The sequence below is a fragment of the Oryctolagus cuniculus genome, chromosome 5 (genome assembly GCF_964237555.1).
Source record: "Oryctolagus cuniculus chromosome 5, mOryCun1.1, whole genome shotgun sequence".
Classification (NCBI taxonomy): domain Eukaryota; kingdom Metazoa; phylum Chordata; class Mammalia; order Lagomorpha; family Leporidae; genus Oryctolagus; species Oryctolagus cuniculus.
The window spans coordinates 16,595,362-16,621,069 of record NC_091436.1 but is presented as its reverse complement, the minus strand read 5'-3'; the positions used below and the strand labels follow the sequence as shown (position 1 = coordinate 16,621,069).

General features: G+C 48.1%; 1 protein-coding gene across 5 annotated transcripts; it reads right to left on the bottom strand.

The window, feature by feature from the left end:
- Nucleotides 1-1,541: 1,541 nt before the first annotated feature.
- Nucleotides 1,542-22,974, bottom strand: ZBTB2 (zinc finger and BTB domain containing 2). Of its 5 annotated transcripts, none has more exons than XM_070073408.1 (4): nucleotides 22,838-22,974; nucleotides 8,950-9,134; nucleotides 6,772-6,986; nucleotides 1,542-4,371 (listed from the first exon to the last, which is right to left on the bottom strand). In XM_070073408.1, exon 4 carries the CDS (start codon nucleotides 4,305-4,307, stop codon nucleotides 3,000-3,002), a length of 1,308 nt encoding a protein of 435 aa, XP_069929509.1. In that variant the 5' UTR covers nucleotides 4,308-4,371; nucleotides 6,772-6,986; nucleotides 8,950-9,134; nucleotides 22,838-22,974; the 3' UTR covers nucleotides 1,542-2,999. The 5 variants fall into 5 exon arrangements, with proteins under 5 accessions (XP_069929509.1, XP_069929510.1, XP_051710190.1 ...); XM_070073409.1 differs by lacking the exon at nucleotides 22,838-22,974 and adding an exon at nucleotides 22,277-22,404; XM_051854230.2 differs by lacking the exons at nucleotides 6,772-6,986; nucleotides 22,838-22,974 and adding exons at nucleotides 18,235-18,646; nucleotides 22,277-22,403.
- Between the last annotated feature and the right edge of the window lie 2,734 nt (nucleotides 22,975-25,708).

Sequence of the window (25,708 nt, the reverse complement as noted above, 5' to 3'; positions counted from 1 at the left end):
GGCAATAGCAGCAATGGTATTAACAAGGGACAGAGAGTGACAGTCCACAGGAATTGTGAAGCCTGCACACTCAGATTGCCTAGGCCATCACTGAGATCCCCAAAGCTTGTTCAAATGGGTACCATCAAAGACTTAGAATTGCTACTTCTGACCTGTTGGTCATAAGAGAACATGGGAACAGGCACTAAGTTTTGCAGGGTGGGGTGGGTGGGCTTCAGTGTTGATACCTAGCTTTTCTTTATTTTGGAAGGTGGACGGAGGTCTGCCAGGCAGAAGCGGTGGCCATGAGTTATTGCTAAAGCCACTGCATCCCAAACATAATTAGAGGAACACAATGCTGCTCATCCCCCACCACCAACTTTGAAAGCTGAACTGGGGCCAGCTGTCAATGTCTTTTCTCTTTTTCCTTTCTTCTTTTTCTTTCTATTGCTTTTTTTTTTCTTTCATTTATTGATCTATTTGAAAGAGTGACAGAGGGAGAGACAGAGAGAGGTCATCCATCTGCTGGTTCACTCCTAAATGGCTGCAACAGCCAGGTCTGGGCCAGGAGCCAGGAACTGATACACGGGTGTCAGGGGCCCAATACCTTCCCAGATACATTAGCAGGAAGCTGGATTGGGGGAGTGGAATAGTGGGAACTTGAACCAGCCCTCTGATACAGGATGCTGGTGTTACAAGCGGCTGCTTAACCCACTATACCACACCACCCCACCTGCTGGCGTCTTGTCTTCACCCTTCATTGTCCCTCGTGGTTCTCACAACTTCCTGGGGTCTCAGACCCTGCCCTTTGACTGTATCTCCTTTTCCTTCAAAGCTGCATGGGAGCGCATGAGGCATACCCTGATTTACTTTTTCATAGACATTCAAAAAATTAACTTGGTACAAGGCTCTCACTTAAGTTAGGCAATGTGAATATGGTTAAAAAAAAAAAAAAAAAGATAGGGGTGGACATTCAGCCTAGCAGTTAAGTCATTTGTTGAGATGCCTGTGTCCTGTATCAGAATACGCGGGTTTGAAGCCCAGCTCAGCTTCCTGCTAATGCAGACCCTGGGAGGCAGCAGTGATGGCTCATGTAATTGGGTTCCTGACATCTACATGGGAGACAGATTGAGTTCTTGTCTCCAGGCTCGGGGGTTACTGTGGGCATTCGGGGAGTCAACCAGCAGACAGGAGCTCTCTCAAAAATAAATAAATAAAATCGGTGGAAACCACTTGATACTTAATCTAGGATTATACCGCACTTTGAATCTGTGTCATCTTGAGGCAAACTCCTTGTGGTCTCCTTTTTTCTTCTTGTAAGTGTTGGGTAAGAGGAACCTCTGGGTCCAATTCCAGGCCAATTCTGACCATCAGAGCATCTTCATGGAGCGTCTAATCCTTTGCACTGAACAGTTAACATCTCACAAAGATGGAAAATGGCAGCCAGGGTAGGGTTCAAAGCCCTGCACGCAGCAGGAGATGCAGTGAGAACAATGCAGGGCGCCAGGCTCTGCACACTTCCTGCATCTCTTTGGGTAGACAAATACACAGAGAGTCATGCAGCCATTTAATTAAAGGTTTATTCAATGAAAGGATGTATAAAAACTTACAAATCTGAGAACTCAACTATACATAGGATAGGATGGTGGGATATTCAGTTTTTAACATACGCGTACAGTATAGCTATCAACTATCCCCCCCTCCCCCCGTCCCTCTCCCCTTCGGTCCTTATTTCTGGCTCCTACTTTGTCTTGAGGGACTATTCTCTTATTGGCCTAAGGGAAGAGCAATGGACAAATTTTACTGCTTTCAGGCCAATGGAGAAAATTTTAGACATTTAAAAAGTTGGAGAATAAACTTCAAAATCAAGTTTTTCATTTTCCCCAAACAGCAACTAGATTTTTTTTTTTTTTTGGTCCTGATTTCTCTTTGCCATTTTTGATGCTTCATGAATGCTGCCACTAAACTATCAGTGTTGACTGGTAAAGTCAATATGGTTACTGTATCTGCTCGCCACTTTCCCTACGAGAGGCACACATTCCTATGTCCTTTTCCCTGGAGTACACACACTGATTTTCCCTGTAGTACAGACAGATGGTTGGTCCTAAAATGAATTTACCACTGGCAACTGCTAGGAAATGGCATACCGGTTTCTATACAGAGAGACAATCTATAGAACAGTACTTTCAAATCTGATTTTTGAAAACAATAAATTTGCCGGAAACTAGAATACAGCGTTTTGTTGTTGTTCAACTTGGAAAGAAGCCAGCAGTTAGATAAGGCATGCGCATTAATTCACCTGTTTCTAGCAAGTACCCACACGCTTCCTCTTACAAACACACACACTCACAGCTTGTCATGTGTTATCCACAAATTAAGATTGCCATCACATTATTACTTTTTCTTTCGTGTTTTGTAAAGGTAGATTTCTTAACTAGTGATTTTTCTGAACGGGACATAATCTCAAAGGAAGCATTCTGAAGTAAGACACCTGGAGGGTAAACACTACGAGCATTTTCTTGGGGTGGAAGCTTCCCCGACACCTTCCAGATTTTGCATAGTACAGAGCCCAGCTTTACTTCAGGGAGAACGCTGCATTTTCTGACACTTTCTCAGAAGGAAGACTTATTACCCAGGGAAAGTCATAATTTTAGTTTACCAAATTGCATTCTGGTTGTTTTGGTTTGTTATATACCCTTCATTAGTTCCAAGTATGCTTTCAAGTAATCTAAAATGTCTCCAAATCTATTTGAGTTTATAAGTATTATGGACCATTATCCTTTCAAAATCCCCTGAATTTAAGTAAATATATTCCAGGTTTATAATGCACAAAGCCTTCACAGGGGTGGGGCGGGGGCAGGGGAGAAGGGGAAGAGAGGGGAACAGGGACCTGTTCGTATCATGCCATGGAGAACTTCAGCTCTGAACTTGGGGGAAGGGAAGGAAGACAGTCTTTGTAAAAACGACAGTTTCTGTTTTTTTTTTTTTTTTTTTTTTTTTTTTAAAATGGTAAGTAACATTCAGTCCAACAATACAGTTTCCTGTTCCTTTTTGATGGAAGCTAACACTGGGTGGTCAGGTTCTGTGACCTCTGAGTCTCCACTGCCCAGGAGAATGGACCGCCCCTCGTCCAGGGCAAACACGTCCGAGTTCTGGTTTTGGCATGAGTGTTTAACAACCTCGTTGGGAGTTGAGAACGTTTTGTCACACAGGTTGCATTTGTAGGGCTTGTTGGTCTGCACCAGCATGTTGTCCATCTGACTGCCCTCCTCAAACGTGCACAGTTCCAGGGTCTGTTTGTCCACCATGGTGTAGGTGTCGATGCTCTGGTTGAGGCACACGTGGCGGGCAGCCTGGTTAGCTCTGCAAAAACTCTTGTCGCAAGTGCTACATTTGAAAGGCTTCCCGGTGTGTATGTACATGTGCTCCCGCCAGTGGCTTTTCTGGATGAATTTGCGTCCACAGATGGTGCACTCGTACTTCCGCCTCTTCACCTCCCGCTCCTGGTCGGCCTGCTCCAAGTTGTCAATGTCGGCGATGTCGGAGGGGGGTGGTGTTTCCGACTGCTGCTGTCCGTCAATGACTGGGGAATCGGAGATGTGCTGTAGCTCACTGTCACTTATCATGCCAGCCTCAGGCACTTCCATGGCGTCTTTGCCAAGGTCGGCCGCATTGCTACAGAGAGACAGGGGCACGCGGCTCTCGCCCTGCTGGCTGGACGGGAACGGTACTCCGGTGTGAATCTGCAGGTGCTCTCGCAGGCTGCTCCGGAGGGTGAAGCGCCGGCCGCACAGGTGGCAGGCGTAGTACTTCGGGAAGCTTCCGTTCCTCTTCATGATGCTCGGCTTGACGTGGGCAATCGTGAGGGACGCGGGCTGCTCGTCAGAGGAGGAGGCTTCCAGATTGGTCTCCTCTCCGGGGGGAGGGGGAGGCACGGGAGTGGAAACCAGTTCTGGAGATAGCGAGGTCTGCAGCGGGTCCGAAGGGGTCATGTTTGTCCGATTCACCTGGGCCAGGTTGGACGTCAGCTGGGAGAGCTGGGACGCCTCTGGCACTGGCTCCTGGCTCATCCTGGAGTTCTGAGGCCTTGGGTCTCGCCCAAGTTTCTCAGGGGCCGCAGCAATCTTAGTGGCTTGTCTCAGCTGGTGATCAGCAATCTGGATGCCATACAAGGAAGAAGCCAGCGGGAAAACCTGATCAGGGTGCGAGAAGGCTCCTTGGCTGGCGAGGCTCGCTTCCTGGATCAGCGGGTACGCGTGCAGGAACTTGATTCCCTGCTCTAGGCGGACAGGGTCAATAAGCTGGGGTGCCATCTTCCCGGTGTACATCAAGTGCAGGAGATAGCTGAAAATATCGGGCTGAATGTCCGTGGGCTTCAAACGGACACACTCACTGAAAGAAACAAGAAAAAGCCTGTTAGGCAGATGTCAAGGGATGTTTCAAATGATAACATAAAGCTCCAAGAACAAAACACTTCCCATTCCCAACTGTTAGAAGCACTGACCCTGGCGGATCTTTTAGGTCAAAGTCTGGGGTTCTGCACTGATGCAATTCAGAGCACAGCAGGTCTTTCAGGATGAGTCAGACGATCTGCATGATTCGAACAATCACAGGGAAGCTACAGGTGAACCTTATCAAGTGCAGTCATCAGCACCCACTTGACAGGTAACGGTTTGGAAGCTTTGCTTCATGGAAGGGGAGAGCGCTGGGGCTGGGCTTTGAATCTGCGTCCAATTCCAAAGCCGCCTCACCAAGGTCCTCTGACTGTTAAAGCAGTGCTGTGTGGCAGACAGGGTGGACTTGGTTATTCCCACTGCCAGCCACGGAAACTGAAACCCCCAAAGTTGAGGGATTTATTTGAGGTGTCACTAGCAGTTGGTGGTACCGCTCATTTTCTAGCTCAGATTCTACCATGTATCATTTTAGAAACATCAATCTGATGGAGCGGCAAAAATGAGGAGTCCCCAGGATCTCTTTCCAAACAGTCAGTAATGACAAATTCTAATGCATCCTAAAACCCAGTGGTACATAAATATCCACGGATCACAAGGTACAGATGATCATCCACTAAGTGAATCTACCTAGAGCCAAGGCATTTTTAGCCTCAAAGACAGCTTCCTTGAATGCCATTAGGGTTATTAGTTTTGATTTTATGACTTTTTGTTATTATAACTCTTGTTGGCCCTTTGAGCAATTATGTTCATTATTTTTCAGTACATTAAAATACCAACATACCCTTCACTTCTAAATTTATTTTATGCAATTTAAAAAAGAAAAAAGTGACTTTAACAGAAATTTTGACAGATTTGAATATATATGGTATTGCTATCATTGTGTAGATTTAAGAGACTACATACAGTTGCATGAAAAATGTTTGACTACAAAGTGTATAAGCCAAAGGAAAAAAATCAAGCATTAAAAACTAGTACCCCTTTGACAGTATAAAGAGAAGAATATGAGTATGTGTGACTTTATTTCTCTTTTCTTTTAAAAAAGACACACAGATCGTTCATATCTTTATTTGGCGTTTCAGAATATTCCTTTAAGCACAAGATGTGTTCCAACAGTACTGTATGCAAGGTACACCATAGTTAAGTACTCTGGGGAAATTCAGAATTTCAAATAAAGCTTCAGGGACTGTGTATAGTAAAGAAGACTTCAGTGATACAATAACTCAGGTGAAGAAGAAACTGGGGCCTTCCCAGGATCAGGCAGAGGCCGAAGGAACGAGGAAACCCTCCGCCTTCAGAGGCATGGATTACCCCAGATTGATGGCTCCTTTCCTTGTGCAAGGACTGTAGGGTTCTTCAGGGGAAGGAGGGGACAGAGTTGGGGGCTCTTGGTGGACTACTACTCCTACCTCCCCGTACCCCCGCCAAAGGAGAAAGGGTGGAAAGTCAAAGAAGACTTGCATTGTAGCATCCGTGTGAGGCTCTACTGAGCAGAGCCCCTTCCCACACAAGCTCTGGTGCAAGTTTTACAATTATTTTCTCTCATTTATTGCTAGACTGTCCTGCCTATTGCCTGTGAATGGTCAACCCGACAGCAAACCTCTCAAAGGGTAAAGAACTTTGTGCAGTCCCTGCTGGCAGGGAAAGGAGAGAGCTGGGGAGCACACGGCCCATGCCACAGCCAGGCCTGGAGGGAGAAGGGGCTCCCAAGGCCTGCCGGGCTGTTGAGTGTCAGGAGGATGCAGTCAGTCTCTGGGCTACAGCCAGGAGCCCTGGGGCCCGTGGATGTCTCCAGACACCAATTTATTTTGATTTGTTTACTTTAAGAAATGTTTTTTTAAGCAGAAACACATGTGCACACATACACACACACACACACTTGGAAGAACAGGTGGAGTCTGTCAAGGTTCCTAAGTCATATTTCAGTCCTCACCATCCTTGATGGCTTTTCCTGCCAGGCAGGCAGCCTATACTTCTCTCTTACTCACTCGCTGTGGGCAGCCTTGGCTCATCTCCCTGCCCTCCACAATATAATTCTATATATCTGCAAGGCTTAGTTTGCAGATGTGTTTGACATGAACCTTTTATATAGTTTTAGTACAGTTTTAGCCTGCTTACACGTTCACAGTAATTTCCACTTTCATATTTTCCTTCACTAGAATTTTAATATAAGGATTTACAAGTGATGTTAAGCACTGTGGTTAGCAAGGCCAGTCCCTCTTGGTTAGTTTGTTTTTGCCAGCTCAGTCTGTAGCCTTATGTGATTTAAACTCAGTGTAGCGCACAGAAGACAGAGACCCCTAGTGGCAAGTATAGGACATAAACTGTGCACTAAACTAACCTGAAGACATCTGAGTGAGCAGTCAGGCCTAGGCCACAGCGCCTGGCACAGGAAGTGAAGTGTAAAAGCAGCCCTTGGTCTCCGTCCCGTGTGTGTCTCAGTGAGCTCGAATTCTGCACGCGGAGGTGGGCACGGCCGGCCACCAGGCAGCAGCCCAAACGGCATGTGTCAGTCACATCTGCTGCAGGAACACCCACTACTGCTTAAACCTGGGCCTTCAATTACACAAATATCACATTTCCTGGTTAGAAAGGCATTCACCTGCTGCCCTCTACATGAGATAAGCCCCTTGCATCTAATTAAAATCTACTACAGTGTATCTTTCCTCCTCAAAATAGTCCCCTCCCCCTTTGCAAGACAGTTGAAATCAGTGTGGTGAGAATGTTAACTACAAAGCCCTCAAGAGCCACAAAGTGTCTGACACAGTGAAGCTCAGAGGACGCCTCCTCCGCCACTGCCCTCGCCTTTGCGCCTGTTATTCTGTCTCTGTGGTGGCCCCAAGACTTGTAAAGCCCAGTCTTTGCCCTCAGAAAACTTACGTAAAAGGAAGCGGGTTAAGTATATATAGAAGCATCAATTTAGGCAAACAGTGCAGCTGTTGTAAAGTGGCACCAAAAACACGACAATAATAACAACAACAAAAACCAAAAATGATGGCCAGGTGGGGGTGGTGAAGATGAAGGGTGGGGATGTCCCAGAGGGCCCAGCTGATGAGGCTGGAAAGACAGGTTCTGAGCCTGCAGGACCTTGAGTGACAGAGTAAGGAGACTGCGTCTTATCTGATATGCAACAGGTATCTGATATGCAACAGGTATCGTTGTGGTTGTTGATCAAAGGAAGAACACTAATCAGAGGTACACACCACAGTCAGAGCAGGGCTTAGGAATATTAGTCTGAGAATAACGGAGGAAATGAATGACTGGAAAACAGAAGTGACAAAGGGAAGGGAAGGCAACAGGTGAAAGGCATTTTGGAGGAAATATGATTTGGGACCCCTCCGATGTGGTTTGAGAGATTTTCAGCTTGGGTTACTCGAAGATAAGAACACAGGCAAGTCAGAAGGGGCTTCTGGGAAGAGATCTGATGTAGATTCAATCCTAAATGCCCAAGAGGCAGCCTGGGGCCTTGGAACAAAGTTCTGGAGACAGACAGATCCTGGCCAGAGCTATAAATTCCAAGTTAGCAGAAGAGGCAAGATACAGGGGAAAAATAAGCACTCCTAGAAGAGTGGCAGGAGGGACCCGGGAGGGCTCAAGACCCACACCCAGGGCACAGCATGAAGGAGCTAAGACCACCGACAGTGGGTGTAAGGATGCAGCTGAAGAATGAGGAACACAACAGCGAAGGCTGCGGAGGACAGTGGTTTTGGTGAGGGGGTGACCTTGGGAAATGCTTTCAGCAGAGTGATGGGATGGGAACCACCGTGCACATGGACAGGAAGAGTGTGGGATGAGGAAAGCACACACAAGGACATGATGAGCCTTTTGAGAACTTCCACGGTAAAATCCAGGAGTAACTCAGGTAGACAGCAGGGCCTGAGGCATCCTGCTCCCTGCAGACTGCACGCCGGGGAGGATGGAGACTATCAGTGCACAACGCACAGGATGACGGCAATGGCAGGGGGCAAGATCTCGGAACACAGGCAGGGAGGACGACGGCTTTCCTCGGACACTAACAGGCCTTTTACTCTCAGAAGGAGTGATGGGAAAGAGAGTACTGGGCCAAGATATAGAGAGGTCTTAAGGCAGACAAGAGGGACCCCGGAGAAATTCACAGTCTCAAGTGCCTCCTGAGAGTAGGGAACAAGAACAAGTGTTGGAAGTCAGGGGGCTGCTTACGGTATCGGGACTGGAGGAGTGAGAGAAAGGCCTCAGATACAGAGTCCACAAAGCTTCCTGACAGAGGGGTCCCCTGAGGTCTCCCGCAGGCGGGCTCCGTGATGGACCCTGCCCAGCCTGACTGTGCAGGCGGGGGCTGCGTGGAGCTAGCAGGTGCGGCGGGCATCCTCAAGTGCTCCTGAAAGCACGTGCTGGTAACCACAAGGGATCTGGGCACCTGGAAGCCCAGGAGAGGCAGAGCCCGTGGTGTGATGTGGGCAAAGAGCCGGCTCCGTGGGAAGAGGGGCCGGGCAGTGAGGGAGGCTACAGTCATTAGATTATCATCAACCACTTTAGTTACCTGGTCTGATGGACAAACAACATCTTAAAGTAATTGGAGAATGAAGCAAGAACTGATTTGTGTGCCTTGAAGTACACATCGCCGATTGCAACCGTGCAGTCACACAGGAAACCAAACTCTCGCTGAGCGTTTAACTGCTGCAGTAGAATAAGTCCATGGTTGGCCAAATCCATTTTTTAAAAAATCTGCAAAGCAAACAATTTTATTTTTAAGAAAGGTGATTCACAAATAAGAATGTGTCCTTTAAAGTCACCAACAGTAATTATCATAGCTGTCAGGCGCCACTAACCACGATCTATAACTTAACTCATTTAGAATTCACAACAGCCCCCTGCGGTGGTTCTGTCATTACTCCTGGTTTACTGATGATGTCAGAGAAACCAGGAAACTTGAAAGCAGTGGTGTGCTTTCAAGTGCTTGACACAGCAACTACTCCTGGGCTAGTCAGTCATTTAAGACCCCAAATAGTAATGCTATTGATGCATCAGAATTTGTCAAAGCTTCCACAGAGACAAATTAGGGTTGTGGGCTGGGGTCATCGCGAAGCAGGATGAAAATGTTACTAAGTTTAAGGCAATTTTCTTGTTCCGACAGTAAGCACCTTCCAGGGATGCGTAATGGTGGACACATCTGTTATCCCCTTGCTGTTAACACTTCAAAAGCGTGAGGGACGCAGGGTTGGTGCTCTGCTCCCTTTGTTGTAGAGAAGAAAATGGGCTTTAATACATACAGGCAATTTGCTCCAGGCCTTCCAGCTAGAGTGTAGGGGAGTCAAAGTTTAAATACAAATATGGACTCTAAATTCTCTGTCTTTGCTCACACTTGACCCTAGGAAAGCACTCTGGCCTGAACCACTCTAGTCACTAGACTGCTCCTTTTTCCACAAGCAGCATTTATAAAAGCTTTCTGTACATAGATCGGCATTATACTAAACATTATGCTTGATGGGGAGAAACAGCCTTCCCCCTAAGACTGGGACGAAGATGCCAGCTCTCACTACTCAACAAGTAATGGAAGAACAAACTAGTACAATAAAGCAAGAAAGGAAATAAAGAGCAAACAGATGGGAAAGAAAGAAAGAAAACTGTCCTGTCTGGCAGATAACATAATTGTAACATAGAAAATCTCAAGGAACCTACAAGAAACTCCCAGAACTAACATATGAGTCTCATAAGGTCATAACCATGCAAAAAAAACCAAAATCAGTTGTAACTGTATACACCAGCAATGGCCATGTGGACATTGAACTTAACAGTATCATTCCATTTACAGTAATTAAAAAAAAATAGCAGGTATAAATCTAACAAAAAATGTGTATAAAACTTCCATGTTGAAAACTATAAAATAATGATGAAAGAAATCAAAGAGGATCTAAATAAATGGATAGACATACTACGTTTATGAAGGCTCTCATACAGAGGGTTTCGTTTTTCCCCAAATTGATATATAGTTTGACACAATTCTTATCAAAATCTCAGCAAGTTTTTTTTTTTTTTTTCAGATATAGAGAAGACTACTCCAAAATGTTTACCTTGAGGCAAAGGAACTGAAATAGCTGAAACCATTTTTCAGATGTAATAATGGAGAGGGAAGAATCAGCCATCCAGTTTCAAGATGTGTCACACTGCTTTAGCATTCAAGACTAGGTAGACATGCAAGTCAATGAAAGAGAAGCTGGAACCCAGAGACAGGCCCACAAAATACACACAACTGACTGCTGACAAAGGTGCAAAAGCAATTCAGGAGAGTAATTTTCTGAACAAATGGTGTTGGGTCAATAGAATTTCCATGAGCAAAAAATAAAAAGAAGAGAAAAGAAACAATCCTAGTCTTGTACCTTATAGAAAAATAAACTCAAAAAGGGATCATGGGCTTCAGTATAAAATACAAAGCTATTAAACTTTTTGAAAAAAAAAAAAAAAGAAAGAAAATTGTAGGGCTCTAAATCTAGGCAAAGAATTTTTATACTTGACATCAAAAGCAGAATTCTTAAAAGGGGAAATTGTTAGAGTGGTCTTCAGAATTAAAAACTTTTGCTCTGTAAAAAGATGAAAAGATAAGCTGAAGACTGGAAAAAATGTTTTAAAATCTTTGCAAACTATTCCTTTGACAAATGACTATTATTTGCAATATATAGAGAACTCTCAAGACTCATCAGTAAAACACTTGTAATAGATTTGGAGACACAATTCACCTAGGAAGATATACAGATGACAAATAAACACATGAAAATATTCAATGTCATTCACCACCAGGGAAATACAAATTAAAAACACAATCGCCACACACCTATCAGGACAGCCAACAAACAGTCACATTACCAAATGCTGGCAAGGAGGTGAAGAAACTGGATTACTCATGCACTGCCGGTAGGAATGTGAAAAGTGAGGTTATTCTGGAAAGTTAGGATTTTCTTAAAAAACTAAACACGCAAATACCATATGATTAGCAACTGCACTCTCAGGCATCTATCCTAGAAAAATGAAAACTTAAGTTCACATAAAAAACTTGTACACAAATGTCCTAACAGCTTTATTCCTAATAGTAAAAAACTATAAACAATCAAGAGGTCTTTCAATAGCTGAATAGCTACATACCAAGGGTAACTACTCAACCACAGAAAAAACAACTCCTGAGGCTCAGTGAAAAATGCCAATCCTAAAAGGTTACAGACTACATGACTCTTTTGATATAATAATATTCTTGAAAGTTATAGACATGGCGGATAGATTCCTAGCGGTGGGCTAAGGAATAAAACATGGAGAAGAGATTCCTATTGGGTTGGCTACAGAAGAGCAATAGGAGTGATGCTTGTAGGGATAGAACCCTCTGCAGTTCAATTGTGTCCATGTCAGTATCCTGGCTGCGTACTACAGTTTTGAATGATGTTTCCACCAGGGGAAACCAAGTACAGGACCTGTGAGACCACTCCATGTAGAAAAGGCACAACCACACAGATTAGGGATCGGGGGATGCATGAAAGGCAAGGGGCTCAGGATGAGAGCCAGACATGAGGCTGGGATTTCAGAGGAACATGCCCTCCACCAGGAGGCAACTTGGAAGCTTGTCTTTATGGCTCTTTTCTGTGTCACAGTATTTCCTTTTCCACCTTACTAATTTGCTTTTCTCCAAAGACCGTGATGCACAACTCTGTCAATGTTCTCTGATCCTGATCAGGTTCACCTGTGTGTCCAGCTTTAGGCTTCATCACGGTAGCTTCAAGTGTTAACACCACATTCCTATTTCTCTCTTGAGGATAAAGATGGACTGACTCATTGTTATTTATGGAGTGCTACCATCAATCACTCATTTCCATATGCTGCTTCATTTAATTTCACACTAACTTAAGTGAGATATTCAAGGCACTGGTACCTACATTTTTATAAATGTGGAAATAGGCTTAGAGAGTGCAGGTAGGTAGCTTGCTCAAGATTATAGCAGCAATAAATTGAAGAAATGAGATTTAGCTCTTTCCTGCCATCTTTCTGTGCCGCCATCATGGTGGGCATGTACGTCCCGGCCTTTGCTCTCAAGAGCATCAACAATGCTGAAAAAAGAGGCGAGTGCCAGGTTCTTATTGGGCTGTGCTCCAAAGTCATCATCAAGTTTCTAACTGTGACGATGAAGCATGGTTACACTGGTGAATCTGAAATCCCTGATGATCACAGAGCCGGGAAAATTGTTGTGAATCTTGCGTGCAGGTTAAGCAAGTGTGGAGTGATCAGCCTCTGAGTTGACAACACAGTTTAAAGATCTAGAAAAATGACAGAATAATCTGCTTGCATCCCACTAGTTTGGTTTCATTGTACTGACAACCTCAGCTGGCATCTTGGACCATGAAGAAGATGGAAACACACAGGAGGGAAAATTCTGGGATTCTTTTTGTAGGGATGTAACACATGCATACAAATAAAAGCTCAATGGACTCTGGTGTTCCAGGAGCAGGGAATGGCATCCAGGTCTTCCACAGAGAAGACAGGGATCCAAGTGCTTGAGTAAGCAGCCAATGCTTTCCCAGGCATCATCAGCAAGGAAGATAGACCGGAAGTGGGAGCAGCTGGGACTCTTGAAGCTGCTCTCCAATATGGGATGCAAGTGTTATAAGCAGAGGCTTAACAGGCTGTTACACAATACTGGCCTCCTCATTTTCTTCTGCTTATAGAGATTTTATATTTTTATATAATTAATTAATAATTTTTTATTTGAGAAACAGCAAGAGATCTCCTATCAGCTGACTGACTGTCCAACTGCCCACAATAGCCAGGGCTGGGACAGGCTGAAGCTGGGAACAGGTAACTCAACTTGAGTCTCCCATGTGGGTGGCAAGGACCCAAGGACTTGAGTCATCACCTGTTATCTCCCAGGGTGCACATTAGCAGGAAGCTGGAATTGTAAGTTGAACTGGGTTATGAACCCAGGTACTCCAATATGGTACGTGGGGATTCCAAGTGAGGCCTTAACCACTGCACCAAATGCTTGCCCCCATAGAGATTTCTGGCACATATAATTTTGCTTTAACATCATTAAAAATTTTTTTTAGTTAATGAATTTATTTGAAAGAGTTAGAGAGAGAGAAGTTGGGGGGTTGGGGGAGAGAATATCTTCCATCTGCTGGTTTACTCCCCAGATGGCTGCAATGGCCAGTGCGGCACCAGGCTGAAGCCAGGATCCAGGAGTTTCTTTTAGGTCTCCCACGTGGGTTGCAGGGGCCCAAACATTTGGGCCGTCTTCTACTGCTTTTCCCAGGCCATTAACAGGGAGCTGGATGGGAAATGGAGCATCCAGGACACAAACTGGTGCCTTTATGGGTTGCCAGTGTCTCAGGCAGTGGCTTTACTTGCTATGCCACAATGCCAGCCCTTGTCATCAAATTAATGAATATTTCTAAGAGGATTTTGGCTTTTACATTAATGGATGTATATTATCTCCTTCAATGAATCAAAATGCATGGTTCTCTCTCCTTCCATAAGCAAACTAATATACATGTATTCTACTTAGACCCTAAGAATGAAGCCATGATAAAAATGTTTAATGTTGCTTTTTCAAGGGAGTTTTGGAGTTATTTTAGGTCCTCAATTTAGCAACTAGTAAGTCCAAAGGACTCAGGTATTGAAACAGAAGTAAGAATGCCCCTGCCCGTGTGACTCCAGAGAAGCAGAAAAGCCAAATGAAAAGAAAGAAAAAAAAGAGAACAAGTCACATGCTTAAAATTCACAGGAGAAAACTCACAGATCAACTTTTTAAAATCTTACTTTGGAGACCAAGAAAGCCTTTCTCAAGGAGAACAATGGAATCCCTAGACTCTTCCATGTGAGAACTAGCCTGAGAAAATGGGGCGAGAGGGTGGTGGATTCTATCCAGAAGTGCATCACAAGCAGCTCTTGGCCCACCCAGCCAACGTCTTCAGATTTTTCTCTCCTTCCTCATCACTGTCCCCCCGCTCATGGGCTCCATGAGGCTTTACATGCATGGAAGTGCTGCACGTGCCAAGGACACAGCACCGGAAGATGGCTCTGGTCCAGGCTACCCCTCCTTCATGGAAATGGCTGGCAGTCCTTCCAGCTCATCACTGGCTCACTGGCTGTGGTTGGGTTGGGCTCCTGCCCACTCCTCACCAGAGTAGGCTCACCAGGGTCAGCCAGGGCTGTATGGACTTAGGAGCTCACTTGACTTCTCTGTGGAGTTTTGCACCCATTCTCTTGCTGTGATGAATCTCTGCTTCCAAGCCAAGGCTCTCTGGTTTTTGTATGCCCTCTGGCTATTCCACTTGCTACAGTCCTTCAGTGTCTAGGCCACAGCCCCCTTCTCATTCTATAGCCTCTCTTAGGTGATCTCATCCTGCTAATGCTTACTTTGGGATTCCTGTCACCTATGTGGGAGACCTGGATTGGGTGACCAGCTCCCAACTTCAGCCTGGTCCAGCCCCACCTGCTGTGGGCATCTGGAGAATGACCCAGTGAATGGGAGCTGTCTCTCTGCCTCCCACCAAAACACAAGCAAACAAAAATGAACAAAACAAACACAAAACCCTACAAAAAAGGGACCTTCTGTTTTTTCTTGCTAATAATTAAGTTCTGAATAGTGCTTTATTACTTTGTGATTACCCTGTAGGATAAAGTGCCTCAGAAGATTGAGACCAGAGACCCAGGCTGGAGACACAGGTCTCCTTATAGACTGTGGTCCTCATCTTAAAAATGAGACATTCCGGGCCGGCGCCGCGGCTCACTAGGCTAATCCTCCGCCTAGCGGCGCCGGCACACCGGGTTCTAGTCCCGGTTGGGGCACCGGATTCTGTCCCGGTTGCCCCTCTTCCAGGCCAGCCCTCTGCTGTGGCCCGGGAGTGCAGTGGAGGATGGCCCAGGTGCTTGGGCCCTGCACCCCATGGGAGACCAGGAAAAGCACCTGGCTCCTGGCTCCTGCCATCGGATCAGCGCGGTGCGCCGGCCGCAGCGCGCCGGCCGCGGCGGCCATTGGAGGGTGAACCAACGGCAAAGGAAGACCTTTCTCTCTGTCTCTCTCTCTCACTGTCCACTCTGCCTGTCAAAAAAAAAAAAAAAAGAAAAAAAAAAAATGAGACATTCCGGAAGGGGATTTTTAGCCTGGTGACACAATAAGATAGCCACAATTATGAAGGCCATCCTGACCTGTGCAGTCAGGTGGTTACCACTGCAGAACTCACGAAACTGGGGAGTAAAACGTGGTGAGGGGAGATCTGTTAAAAAGTGACTTTCAGGGCAGATGGTCTAGTAGCCTGAAAAAGAGATGACAGCTGAGGTGGTGATGCTGAGGATGGCAGGACATAGGCAGGATTCAGGAGATATTTAGGAGAATGAAAACCAGCAGAATCGGTTGCTGGGTGGATCAGGTAGAGATGGAGGAGGATGGGGAAGATCAAAGCGACTAATAGGATTCCCAGACTTATTTGTATAACTGGATGGATGGATCCTGGTGGATCCTTGTGTTCTCTACTGGGGCAGAACACAGGGCAAGGACCCAGTTTGGTGTGGAAGAGTTTGAGGTTAGGTTCAGGTATCTTGGGTTTGAGATGCTTTGGAGACCCCCAAGCAGAGACGTTTAATATGTGTGGTCGTATCGGTCTGGAGGTGAAAAGTCCTGTGATTTATCTCTGAGATTCCTCAGAGAAACTAGCTGTACCCAACTCCTGAAGCCATGTTCTTAAATCACTACTCGGGGTCCGAGAGGCTAAAACTGTCAATAAAGAGTTGAGATTGAACCCCACTTTCCTCTACGTTGCCTTGCTCCACAGAGCACTCCTGAAAGTTCTTACTGATCCTACTCAAAGGGCTGACAATCAGACATGAAACTAAAGACCTGTACAAAATCTCTAACCATGTAATACTGATAAATGGAACTGTCTTTTAAAGATTTATTTAATTGAAAGGCAGTGTATATATATACATATATATATACACACACACAATATTTATAATTTTATCTATCTATCTATCTATCTATCTATATATATAGAAAGAGAAAGAGAGAGAGATCTTCCATCCGTTGGTTCACTCCCCAAATGGCTGCAATGGCCAGGATAAGCCCAGGAGCAGGAGCTTCCTCCAGATCTCCTACATCGGTGCAGGGGCATAAGCACTGGGGATGCCCTCTAATGTCCTCCCCGGCACACCAACAGAGAGCTGGACTGGAAGTGGAGCAGCCAGGACCCGAACTGGCACCCACATGAAGTGCTGGTGTTGCTGGTGGTGGCTTCACTTGCTAGACCACAATGCCAGCCCCGATAAGTGGAATTTTTTAAAGATGTCAACTAAATGAGAACTATCAAGCTGTTCCTAAATTAGAATAGTGAGCAGAGAGGAACTGAAGAAAAAGAGAGACGGAGAGGGGAGGCAATGCTTCCAAGTGGGTTTTTATGGAATGTCATCTTCATGTAGGAGGGAACTTTGAAAGTTCATGGAAAAATGGATTTAAAAGCTAAGTTTATTTTGGTGCAAAAAATTTTTGAAATTCAAGTAAAGAGGAGGGGGTTTTCAGGAAATTATGGAAAACTACCACAGGTAGTCTCTTTCTTAAGTAAATTCAAGGACTGTAAGACATATGATGGGGCCGGCACTGTGGCGCAATGGGTTAACGCCCTGGCTTGAAGCGCCGGCATCCTACATGGGCACCGGTTCTAGTCCCAGCCGCTCATCTTCCGATCAAGCTCTCTGCTATGGTCTGGGAAGGCAGTAGAAGATGGCCCAGGTCCTTGGGCCCCTGCACCCATGTGGGAGACCTGGAAGAAGCTCCTGGATCCTGGCTTTGGATCGGTGCAGCTCCGGCTGTTGCGGCCATCTGGGGAGTGAACCAGTGGATGGAAGACCTCTCCCTCTGTCTCTACCTCTCTCTGTAACTCTGTCTTTCAAATAAATAAAATAAAATCTTAAAAAAAAAAAAAGACATATGAGTAGTCATGTTGAAGCTTTAGAAACCAAAAAAGCAGTTTCCAAAGTCGAAAATCAATGATCACTTAGGCTATGTGGTGCTGTGGTTTCCATCCCACTTGGATGGAAGGATGCTGACCATCTGTGGTCAAGGCTTTCAGTCTCTGCCACACACCATGTGTGGCTGATCCATTAGCTAGTAACTTGGTTTTGGTTTTGAGTTTTAAAGTTCTTCTTCTTCTTTTTAAATTTTATTTGAAAGGCAGAGGGACAGAGAGAAACAGAAAGCTCTCCCACCTGCTGGTTCAGTCCCTAAATGCCTGCAACAGCCGGAAATGGGTGAGGCCAAAGCCAGGAGGGAGCACTCAACTTAGGTTTCCTAAATGGGTGGCAGAGGACCCAAGTACTTGGGCCATCAACTGCTGCCTCCCAGGGTGCGTTTTGGCAGGAATCTGAAATCAGGAGCAGGGCCAGAGCTGGAACCCAGACACTTTGATACGGGATATGAGATTCCCAAGTACTATCTTAATTGCTGTGACAAATGCCCATCTCAGTTATTCATCTTCAAACGTGCAGCTGAAGAGGAAACCCACAATCAAGTTATATTTTGACCATCTAAATTCCTCCTTTGCTTTCACTATAGGAACATGAGATCAAAACAGCTTTTGGGAATTGGTGAATTCACTTTTTAAAGATAATAGCTTTTCAGAGACACTAAATACCACTTAGACTACCCGAGTCAAGTGCACTAAAAGGGTCCTTTGAAGTCCTTGATTTTATTTAAGTGAAGCATAAATGAATACGGTAATGCACAGGGCACATCACTAACAGGAGAAGCATTACCCACAAGTCAGACAGATTCTTCCAAGTAGCTTAGACCACTTACCAGGATGAAAAGCTGCTTTTCCAATTAGTATTATTAATAATTAATATTGCAGTGTTCATGAAGTAAAGTTGAATGAGGCTGATCATTTGAATTTCAATATATTTTAAAACTACTTCAGGGGCCAGCACTGTGGTTCAGTGGGCACAGCCTCCGCCCGCAGTGCCGGCATTCCATATGGGCGCCGGTTCGAGTCCTGGCTGCTCCACTTCTGATCCAGCTCTCTGCTTTGGCTTGGGAAAGCAGTAGAAGGTGGCCCAAGTCCTTGGGCCCCAGCACCCACATGGGAGACCCGGAAGAAGCTCCTGGATCCTGGCTTTGGATCGGCTCAGCTCCGGCTGTTGCAGTCATCTGGGGAGTGAACCAGCGGATGGAAGACCTCTCTCTCTCTGCCTCTGCCTCTCTGTAATTCTGCCTTTCAAATAAATAAATAAATAAATCTTAAAAACAAACAAACAAAAACCCCTGTACTTCAAAGACAGGAAATGCATCGTATTTATTGTGATGACAGATTGGCATGCTTAACATTTCTTTAGTCAACCTTCTTTCAGAGTAACTGGAAAAAGGAAGTGCATAAATTAACTAACAGTCTTATTTTCACATTGGAAAGTATCACATGGGTAAAAGATCTGCCTTTTAAATTATATTTTGCTTATGTTTACATTAAAAACTAGTTTCAAAATTTAAGTTGCAGTCAAAAGTAGGCAGTTCAGGGACATTTTAGGTGTCAAGTAGAAACTAGGTCAGATATTTATGGGTAATAAAGCATTCATATTAAAGTGATTAATTCTAAAGACATTGTGCTATAAGCAAATTTAAGGAAATTTACGTTAAGATCATACAGACAAATTAAACCCTAATCTGCTTCTAATAATCAAAGTAGAATTTATCTTCTAAAAATATTTTAGTTATTTGAAAGGCAGAATGAGAGGAGAAAACAGACAGAAATATATATTTTCCATTTGTTGGCTCATTCTCCAAATGGTCCCAAGGGTCAGGTAGAAACCAGGAGCCTGGAACTCCATCTGAGCCTTCCACGTGGGTGGCAGCGACCCAAGCACTTAGGCCATCATCATCTGCTGTTTTCCCAGGCCTGTTAACAGGGAGCTGGATTGGAAGCAGAGCAGCTGGGACCCAAACCAGCACTTGATATGGGATGCCTGTGTCCCAAGGCGTGGCTTAGTCCACTTTGTCACAACACCAGCCTCGATTTGCTATAAAAACTATAATCTACGTGAGCATAAAAAGATCTTGAAAATATTCTCCAGGAGTAGGTGTTTGGCTTGGTGGTTAAGACCCTGGTTAGGTTGCCTTTGTCCCACCTTCAGAGCACCTGAGTTTGATCCCTGTTCTCATTCTAGTTTCCTGCTGATGCATACCCTTAGGAGACAGTGGTGATGGCTCAAGTGGCTGGGGCCCTGCCACCCACTGGGAGGCTTAGATAGAGTTGCTGGTTCCTGGCTTCAGCACCCCAGGCCACTGTGGCCTTTTGGGTGAGTGGACAAGCATGGAAGCAGCCTCTCACTCATTACTTCTCAAAGCAAAAAACCTCCATCTAAGGCTTAGAATGTTTGCAGCTTTTTTTTTTTCCCTTCAGAAAAATAAAAATTCAATTCCCTTTTTCAGAATCATGGCTGGATACCCAAAGAGCACAGAGAAATAGGAAAATGCATTTTGAAATTATGGTAAAAACCCCCAGATCAGTTCTTTCAACCTTCCTTTCCTATGACAGCCTGCTTGCCCCACTTTTCAGTTCCTATGGGGAAAGGTGAGTGGGCCTAGGGACAAAGCTCTAAGAGACAGCAATAGACGGCAGGATCATCACTAGCTGCAAAGAAGCTGATCCCAAGGCAGCGCCACAGGGCAGCCTCAGATGTTTCCTTCACTTCCTACCCCCTGAGGGCACCTCAAAAAGGCTGTGAAAACTGGAATGAAAAGATTTTTGGCACACACAAAAAACCTGAAATCCACAGAGACTTCTTCAGAAAGTTTATGGAAAATGTGCCTTGTGAAAAAACCATGCACAGACTTCAAAATTAATTTACACCAAAACAAACTTATCATCTTTTAATCCTCCTTCCCACCAACTTGTTCAAGTGCCCTGGTATTCAGGTAATTCTCAAGCTGGGGAAAGCACATCCAGTTACTCGGGGACCTGCTATGGATACAGGGAATCACAGGGGGTTTATGAAAAGGCAGAGTTCTTTGAGGCACAAAAAGTGTGCTACCGTGGCAACCCCCCCCCCCCCATGAGACTGTTGGGGGGGGGAGAGCAAGCAGAGCATCAGTTAGACCTCCCCGGAAGAGGAGAGGGTGGCAGGGAAGCAGCTGGGCTGTACCTTGCTCATTCATGGGCTCCTGCACTGACTACCGGTGCCAGTTCACACCGGCATCACTGCCTGTCGTTCAGATATTCTGGTGTCAGTAACAGGCCAATTGTTTGGCCAGGAAAATATGTACAGACCACGAGGTTGACACGAGAACCGCCTACTGCAAAGAGATGCGCTGTTAGTTGGGGTACTTCCTTTCTGAAAACTACCTTTTACCTTTTTCAAAACGTGCTGCATATACACCAAGGTTACTCAGAACGCAAAACAGAACCGACCAATGAATTCTGCTTGTGACAAGTGAGGACGAAAACGTCCTAGTTCTGCTTTTACGTGAAAATGTCAGTCCTCTCAGGCCACACCTTGCTGTGGCACTCCCTCGGGGTCAACGTGGACGGCGGACCCTGGAGGTCAGGGCATCCCCTGGTCACCCTGGAGCTGCGCGGGCTGCAATTCGGACCTCTTTAGGCCGAATTTACGAAAACAGTAACCCCTGGAGGTGGATCGCGCCCAGGCTCACACACTAAGCGGGCCCATTGTCTGCTCAAAGAGCAAACCGAGGGTGCGGACGGGCGGGGCGCGAGGCACCCGGGTCGTCCCCTCAGGCACGGCCAGGGCTGCAGCCGAGGGCGTGAGCTCCCGCGGCAGCCCCGGGCACCCCGTCCAGTCGCTTCTTCCCTCCCGGCCGACGGCGACTAGACCGAACAGTCGTATCCGCGGCCTTCCTTAAAAAAAAAAAAAAAAAAAAAAAAAAAAGCATGGTCGCGGGACTTCGCTGCAGCGCAAAAATAAAAAAAAAAAAAGAAAAAAAAGAAAAAAAAAAGAAACAGAAAAAGAAAAAAAGCCGACTCCGGCCCCGGGGGACGGCTCCGCCGCCCCCACCTCCGCTCCTCGGAGCCCGACCGCGGCGGCCCCAGGCTCCAGGCGGGCAGCAGACAGCGCAGCGCCGCCGCGGGCCCCCGGGGCTTTATCGCAGGCGCAGATCGCTCCCGAGGCGGAAGCTCCGGGCCGCAGCTCCGCGCCGGCGGCGCCCTGAGAGGCCCGGGCGCCCCTGCCCGCGGAGCGCCGGCCCCACCGCCGCGCGGCCCCACCCCGCCCCAGGGGGCGGGAGCCAGGCCGGGGGCGGAGCCGCGGCCCCAGGCCGCCCCCAGGCCGCCCGCAGGCCGCGCCGGTCCCGCCCGCCCCGCCTCACCCCCGAGGGCTGAGGCGAGCGGAGGGGAGGGGCGACGCACTCCGGCCGCGCCGCACGCCTCGCCGCTCGCCTCAGCCCCGCGTGCGCGCGCGCGCTCGCTCGCTCGCTCGCCCCAAGTCCCGCGGAGTTTAGCACAATGCGACGCCTACGCCGTGCGCGACGCCCGGGCCGGCGCAGCAGCCCCGGCGCCGGGGGCGGGGGGAGCCCGGCCTGGGAGAGGGGCTGAGCGCGCGCGAGAGCCGGAGACAGCGCGAGACCCGAGCAGGCCGGAAGCGCGCGTGCGCGCCCCCGCCCGCGAGCGGGGAGGCGGAGCCGCAGCAGGAGCGGCAGCAGCTGTAGGAGCCGCTGCAGCTGGGAGAAGCGCCAGAGAGGCCGGGCCTGCTCCGGTCCGACCGGATCCCTCCCCTCCCCCTCCCTGCTCGCTCCCCTCCCCCAAACCCACTTCCGCAGCTCGCGGCCTGGCCGCCGAAGCAGCAGCGGCGGCAGCAGCAGGAGGCGACGGCGAGGCGGCGGGAGGATTACGCACCTGACGGGCCCGCCTCTCGGGGCTCCCACGCGGGACGCTCGCCGGCCGCCGCCGCCGCTCGGACGCACTTCGCGGTGGCGGCGGGAAGGGAGGCACCGGCGGCGGGGAACGGAACGCGAGTCGCCCCCCTCCCCTTCCTCCCTCCCTCCCTCCCTCCCTCCTCCTCCGCTCCGCCGCCCGCCCTCTCGGCTTCCGTCCCCTCCCCCTCCCGCAAAGCCCCGGATGGAGCCGCCGCCGACTCGCCGCCGCCTGGCTCCGGGGGATGGTTTTGTCAGGCGGCCAGAGACCCGGCGCCAGGCGCCGCCGCCGCCGCCGCCCCCGCGGGGCGCCCCTGCCCTCGCTTTCCCAGAACCGGGGCCCCGAGTGGCCCGGGCCCTCCGCCTGCCTTCACCCGGAGCCCCGGGACGGGGCGGTCATTCGCCGTCTTTGTTGCCACCGCCTCAGCCGGAACCGTTTGCGAGCTCCGGTGGCCCCCGCCCCCCACCTCGGTCTTCCCGGAGCCCGGGCCGGGGGGCGGCACGTGGGCACCGGCCCCGGGAGGCGGCGGCGGTGCGCGCTTACCTGTCGCCGGTGCCGCTGCGGCGGGGGGTGTGGAGGAGCCACAGCTGGGCAGCGTCGGCCACGCTGTCCCCGCCGCCGCCGCCGCCTCTGCCTCTCGCCGCCGCCGCTGCTGCTGCTGCTGCTGCTGCCGCCGCGGTCGGTGTCTCCGGCGCGGCGGCGGCGGCGGCGGCGGGGCTTTTCCTGTCCGGTTACGTTAAGGTCACATGACCGAGAGAGCGGAGCGACTAGTGCAAAGAGGCTGCGAGCGGCTCCCGCCGGGGGGGAGAGGCGGCGAGAGAGCAGTGGCGGCAAGAGCCCCCTCCGCCCCCCAGCCGCTCCCCTCCCCCCGCCCGCCTCCGCCTCCTGCTGCTCCGCCGCCGCCGCCGCCGCCGCCGCCTGCAGCACTCACCACGCAGCCGCTCCCACCAGCTCGGCGCCCCGCTCCAGCCAAACTTCTGCAGACCATGTGCAGCCGAGGCGAGGAAACTTCGCTGCAGCGACTGGGGCTGCGGCCCGCGCACGGCCCCCTTGCTGACAGTGTGTGTGGGTCGGACGGATCCTGCAGGCGCTCGGGGCAGGGATGAAGTGCCGCTCCGCCTGTGCTTGACACCTTTGTCCCCTTGACTCCCCGTGTGAGCTTGGACTTGAGAGCCGTGGAGATACTGTAAATCACCAGTACCTTTCTGTCACCCGTAGTGATGGGAAGTCGAGGTGAAGTGCAGAGGGCTGGAGGTGCGATGTGAGGCGGGCCTGGCTGGGTAGGAGTGGACGCTCATCCTAGGCGTTGGATTTTAGTTCATGAAGCTCTGGTTCCAAAAACCAGAGTCTGCAGGGCATGTTTGTGGTTTGAGAATGGTTTACTTTCCTGGTAAGTTTTGGTTTCTGAGGTGCTGATAGAGTGGATCCCAGAGTTGGCAATTCTGTTAGATTTGGAGGTCTGAAAACGTTCACCAGGGAAATCTCCAAAACATGGCCACAGGGCAGGGTAGTTAGGATTCCTTGATGGTCGTTCTTAACGTTTTATAATTCACTTTGTAGTGTTGCTGTTTTGCTAAATCTGTGGAAGTAGGGTTGAGTCTTGATGACTGGAATTTAATGATTGACTTGTTGCACATGTCTAGAGTGTAGAGTGTAAGACTTGATTGGTAAGGAAAAGGAGGCAGCAGTTTACAGGATCTCTTTGGTTTTGAATCTTGACCTGTTTTGAAGAACCTTGATTTGATTGGTGTCTAAGCCATCCTGTTTGTAAGTATCGTGATTTGACTGGTGTCTAACCCATTTTGATCATACAGCTGTTCTGCCGAGCACAATGCCTGGCACATAGTTTATAAGACTTTAGGCAAGCTCAGTAACTTAACGACAATTTAATATACAGTGTCCCTTTTAAAAAACTTGAGTTTGATTTAGCAATCCAGTTATACACACACTGCTGATGACTAATTTCTTCTTTGAAGGCGAAGTAAGCAACTGTGTAACTTGATGGCCCCCAAATGAGTAATTGAGTATGTACCTGCCTTGATCAACTAGATAAGTGATTGTTGGGTGCTTGACTATCTGCCCCCAAAACTGAGTTCTGACCCCGATTGTTCTAGCGCACCAGCGCTGGATCATCAGAGTTGCCCTTCTGACTGGTAGGCGGTTCCCTGGACTGGCTCTAGAATCCAGATCTGTTTCATCTTAACGGGAAACTGAAGTGATTTTGATTGTTTCACAGAGACTTACAGAGATACTAAGGTCTTGATTCTTCCAGACCCTGAATCTGAAAACGTTCAAGTTGATGGTGTTGATGGAGTACCCAGGTGAACAGTAAGCTGACTTAAGAGAAACTGATAGAAAAAACTGAGCAAAACTGATTCTAAAGATTTTTTAAAATTTTTCATTACTTTATTTATTTGAGAGGGGGAGAGAGCTCTTGTCTGCTGGTTCACTCCCCAAATGCCTGCAACAGTCAGCACCTGGCCAGGCTGAAGCTGGGAGCAGGGAATTCAGTCTGGGTCTCTCACACGGGTGGCAGGGACCCAACCACTTGGGCCATCACCTGCTGCTTCTCAGGGTTCACGTTAGCAGGAAGCTGGAATCGGGAGCAGAGCCTGTGGGAACACAGACACTACAGAATGGATGCTGTCATCCCACATCCCAGTCCGTGTCATAAACTACAGACCCATGCTGGCCCCAATGGTAAAGGCCCTTGAGCAGAAACTTGGCTATGTGGTTAGAATTGGCCTTAAGTCAGAATAACTATGTTTTTAAGGCCAGTGACTGGTTTCCCAGTATTATGCTCCTGTATAGATTTATAAAAGTAAATCCAGGGGCCGGTGCTGTGGCATAGCAGGTAAAACTGCAGCCCGCAGTGCCGGTGTCATATGGTCATCGGCTTGAACCAGCTGTTCCACTTCTGATCTAGCTCTCTGCTGTGGCCTGGGAATGCAGTAAAGGATAATTCCTTGGGCCCCTGTACCCACATGGGAGACTCAGAGGAAGCTCCTGTTTTTGGATCCATCCAGTTTGGCTGTTGTAGGCATTTGGGGAGAGAATCAGTGGATGGAAGACTTCGGTCTCTCTGTCGCTCTTGACTTTCAAATAAGTAAATAAATACATTTAAAAAAAAATCCGGGGTAAGCCCTGAAACTGGGCATCCTTCCTAGAGATAATTCTGTCAAGAGCTGCTGCTCTTGATTTCAGAATTTGGCTGCTAAAGCATAGGGAGACAAACTTAAATTTTGCCAAGTATGCAGGTTATTTTGATTTTTAGTCACCATTATGGAATAACAGTATCCTAAAGAGAGCTAATCAGACTGCTGGCTCCTCATTGAAATAGCAACATTTATCCCTTTGCAAAGATTGAATAGAAAACAGTAGTAACCTTTGCAGAGAGGGGCTAGTTAGTGTGTA

Bases quoted from the DNA above. Each gene is read 5' to 3' on its own strand.
- ZBTB2 (XM_051854228.2), bottom strand. From the start codon at position 9,122: ATGGATTTGGCCAACCATGGACTTATTCTACTGCAGCAGTTAAACGCT. The intron at 4,372-8,949 runs GTAACTAAAGTG...TGTTTCTTTCAG, and splicing joins TTGTTTGTCCATCAGACCAG to TGAGTGTGTCCGTTTGAAGC.